Raw genomic sequence first — 3,649 nt, 5'->3', positions numbered from 1 at the left:
TACAACCAAAGAATTACATTAGGCATATAGATCATATAAACAAAGTGCAGAAGTCAAAAAGCATTCACAATGTTACAAACCAAAAAAGAACAAGAAAGAAAAAACGAATAATAATAATAAAGAAAACTCACTCACCCCTATCTATTTGTTGAGGTCAAAACCCTTTTAAATAAAACGTTAGAACTACAGAGAGATAAAAAAAACTGTTGTAGTGACTGTTAAAGGATCAAAGGCTACAGACGTGTACTCTGAAATTTCTCTAAATTAGGCAAACTATTTAAAATGACAAAGGTCTAACTGAGCAAGTAAGAAGGTTATATCAATATATTAATTATATTGATGCATCATTGAGAACTTACATCAAATCAAATATCCGATGATGACACATATTCAAAATTTAGCTTTTTATTGAACAAGCAAAGCAGCATATTTACACAAATGTATCTGCATTGTACAAATGCTTCATCTGTTTTGGGCATCCAAGTCACTTGCTAACAAATCCTAAAGTGCATTTCACAAGGCCAAATCTTGATCTTTTATAACTCTTCACATTCTAGGCATTATTTATTTTAGAGTTAAATGGTTAAATGCAAGTTTGCCATTACTCTTCTAAAAGTAAGTTTAACTCTAACTGATTTGATTTTGCATCAATCTCTAACTGTTGTTTATAACCGATTTATGGAACCGAGTAGTGCATAGTGAACGTTATACACTTTACATATTTAAAAATGGGATTATGAATGTAGTAACACAGTCTGTGCGCTGTGAGATAAAATTCATCTTACACACAATTCTGTACCACCGATGGTGATAGAAAATATCTGGTTCAGAGGAAAATGGATTTAAAACAATCATCAAATCAAAACATATTCTCAAAAAGAAGCGTTTACAAGTCAAACGCAAGTTTAACACTGATTTGGTGTACATGCATTAGTCAACACCATAGCATATTAGTCATACAGATTTTATTCCCGCCACTGTTGAGCCTAGTTAGGCAAAATAGCGTTATGACCTGATGTTGCCTCATACAGTGTAGCACTACAACTGTGCTCAGAATCCACTCTAACATAGAGCATGACCACAGTAACCATGAGTGCAGCAAGCCACACCACACAAAACTGTCAAAGTCAACACACAAGGGTAAAAAACAACGACAGGGGTACGTAAATGTACCCTTTAAGAACTGTATAAAAGTCCCACCACAGATGCCACTGTTACTGTCCGCAACATATTTTTGCTTGGTGGTTACACTAACAGAGGGACTGCTGGCTGAAATGAATTGAAATGAGATGAAAACCCCTCCACCTACAGCTTCCGCAGATGCCATAAAGGTCTGCCATTCACAAGACTTGAAAAGTGCACTTGTCGTACATAAGGAACAGTCACATACTTGCCAGAGTTCAGGATCATTCGACTACTTTTTTTTAAGGCTTTCAACCGAGAGTGATCGAGTGCAGTGAAATTAGTCAGATTTGGCAGAGTGTCAAACTTTGGGATCAGGGCCGTCCTTAGGGGGGTGCAACTGGTGCGGTCGCATCGGGCCCCACGGCGAATGGACCGAGGGGGGCCCCGCTCCCTACCTCGCACCGGGCCCCGCATCAGCTAAGGATGGCCCTGTTTGGGATTAAGGAAATATGAAGAAGAATGGAAAAATACAGGAATACTGTAACCTCTAGAAAGAATGTGAAATCAAACAGTCCAAACTTGATAGAAATGGCCAGTTTTGTGAAAAGTCAAACTATAAAAGTTCCGTCATGATTGGCTCAACCTCGACTAGTTTTACTCAATGTTCCAACCGATATGCTGTTCTTTTTTCATGGAACACAATGGAAATTTCAATGTTTTGGTGAATTTTCAGTTAATAATGTTTAAAGGGATATTTTACACAAATGAAAATTCTGTCATCATCTACTCGTTCCAAACCTGGGTGACTTTCCTTCCTCTTTGGAACACAAGTTGATATTTTTGAAAAATGTCTTATCCATATTTCTTGGACCCAGTGGACTTTCATTGTATAGACAAAAACTTAGAAAGTTATACACGTTTGGAATGATTTTAATTGTTGGGTGAACCATCCCTCAGAAATTATAGAAATTATTCTCTTCACAAAAAGTTGTTGTACGGCTTCAGAAGAATTTTATGGTGTGTTTTTGGAGCTTGACTGCCATTGTCACTAAAAACAGTCAATGTATGGAAAAGAACAACAGGAAGATTCTTCAAAAGTTTTCTTTTTGTGTTTCACGGAAAAAAATAACAGCATACAAATTGAGAATGATGGGGGTGAGCAAATGATGACAGAATTGTTGCTAGTCCTTTTAACACTTGACACTTTAACACTTACAACCCTGTAAGTGGGAAACAAATGAACACTTTAAAATGTCCTCAGTAAACTGAGAAATCAACAGTCCAGGAAAAGGTACTCCCTTTAGAAAGTAGCTTCTTGGAGCGGAAACAAACGTTCAATATAGAGTTGTCACTTTGGCTGAAAAGAGAACAGTGGAATAGTGTCTTTATTCCAACATCTGGAGATGATAGTGGACGTTGGCGATGTGCATAGGGGGTTTCTGGGATGAGAAGATCAGGAGAGAAGGAGGACTCTCCCCTGATGGGGCTGTCGCTAGGAGTTTTGCAGAAGGCGTCTATAATGGGGCATGACTTCATGCTCTGGAAGATGCAGGTTGAACTCTAGAGCCACGAGAACGGGGAACTCAAAGGCTATCAGCTCTCGACGGTTCACCCTAAACCTCTCCTCCAGTTTCTAAAGCGAAAGAGATCAAGAGTTCTCATTATATAACAGCAATTAAAAGACCATCGTTACACAACACAGACACATTCAAAAATACAGAGTAATGAGATTTAAAGAATGCTCCTTTTGTCAGATGTGCCATTATAGCCACGTTTGTTATTCAGAGACAAAGCATCAATCTTAAAGACTGTTGAGTGAATAACATCTGTTTAGTAGCTGTGGTCGCAAGCCCTCAATTTGGGACCTTCAGGTAAGGAGCTAAAAGAGTCAGTGTGCAAAGATAAACTCACATCAATCAGAAGCTTGACCTCGTGTTTCTTTAAGTCTCCTCCGATCTTGGCTGCGAGGAGGACGCAGGCCCCCGTGCAGAGTTTGCGGTTCGGTTTGTTGAGTTTACCCTGGAGCACCAGCTTCTCAAAGTAAACGAAGGCCATGGCCACCGTGGACTCCTCGTAGCCACACTCCTCCTGAGCTAGTTTACGGATCTCTCTCTTCAGGCTAGAACAATACAAAAGGCCACGACCATCAGTACTCGGGTTACTCAGATGTTATGGAACATTGTAAATATTTATAAAAGGCTTGTCACAAGTCCTTGTACAAACTTGTACAGTAAATACATCAAAAACAATTAGCTGAAACCCTTGATATCATCCAGTTCATTCTACATGTTCTTAGCAGCTCATAAGAAATCAAGAGCTGGTTTATAAAACCACAATCTGCTCTGTTTAACTGGTAAACATTTTTGGTATTCACCATGGGCGTCGCTAGGCCATTTTTAGGGGGGCTATAGCATTTGAAGATTTGTATTTGGTTATTCAGTTATATGTTATACCTATCTATGCAATACAGTGGAATACAGCACTTTTTGGTATACCCCTCCAATTAGTCAAACATTTTTTTTAT

General features: G+C 38.8%; 1 protein-coding gene across 2 annotated transcripts in view; it reads right to left on the bottom strand.

Annotated features, from left to right (window-relative positions):
• Window positions 1–400: 400 nt before the first annotated feature.
• The window catches only part of LOC107708521 (CDK5 and ABL1 enzyme substrate 1-like), a 26,165-nt gene continuing 22,916 nt past the window's right edge, over window positions 401–3,649 (bottom strand). For both annotated transcript variants that reach the window (XM_016512787.1, XM_016512791.1), the window contains 2 exons: window positions 3,037–3,244; window positions 401–2,758 (listed from right to left, as the gene is read on the bottom strand). In XM_016512787.1, coding sequence (XP_016368273.1) covers window positions 2,618–2,758; window positions 3,037–3,244 — 349 coding nt within the window. In that variant the 3' untranslated portion in view covers window positions 401–2,617. The remainder of the gene's footprint in view (window positions 2,759–3,036; window positions 3,245–3,649) is intronic.

This window comes from Sinocyclocheilus rhinocerous, unplaced genomic scaffold, assembly GCF_001515625.1.
Source record: "Sinocyclocheilus rhinocerous isolate Xijiao unplaced genomic scaffold, SAMN03320098_v1.1 scaffold1724, whole genome shotgun sequence".
Classification (NCBI taxonomy): domain Eukaryota; kingdom Metazoa; phylum Chordata; class Actinopteri; order Cypriniformes; family Cyprinidae; genus Sinocyclocheilus; species Sinocyclocheilus rhinocerous.
Note: the sequence above shows the minus strand (reverse complement) of the source record. Positions and strands in the feature narration are given on the sequence as shown.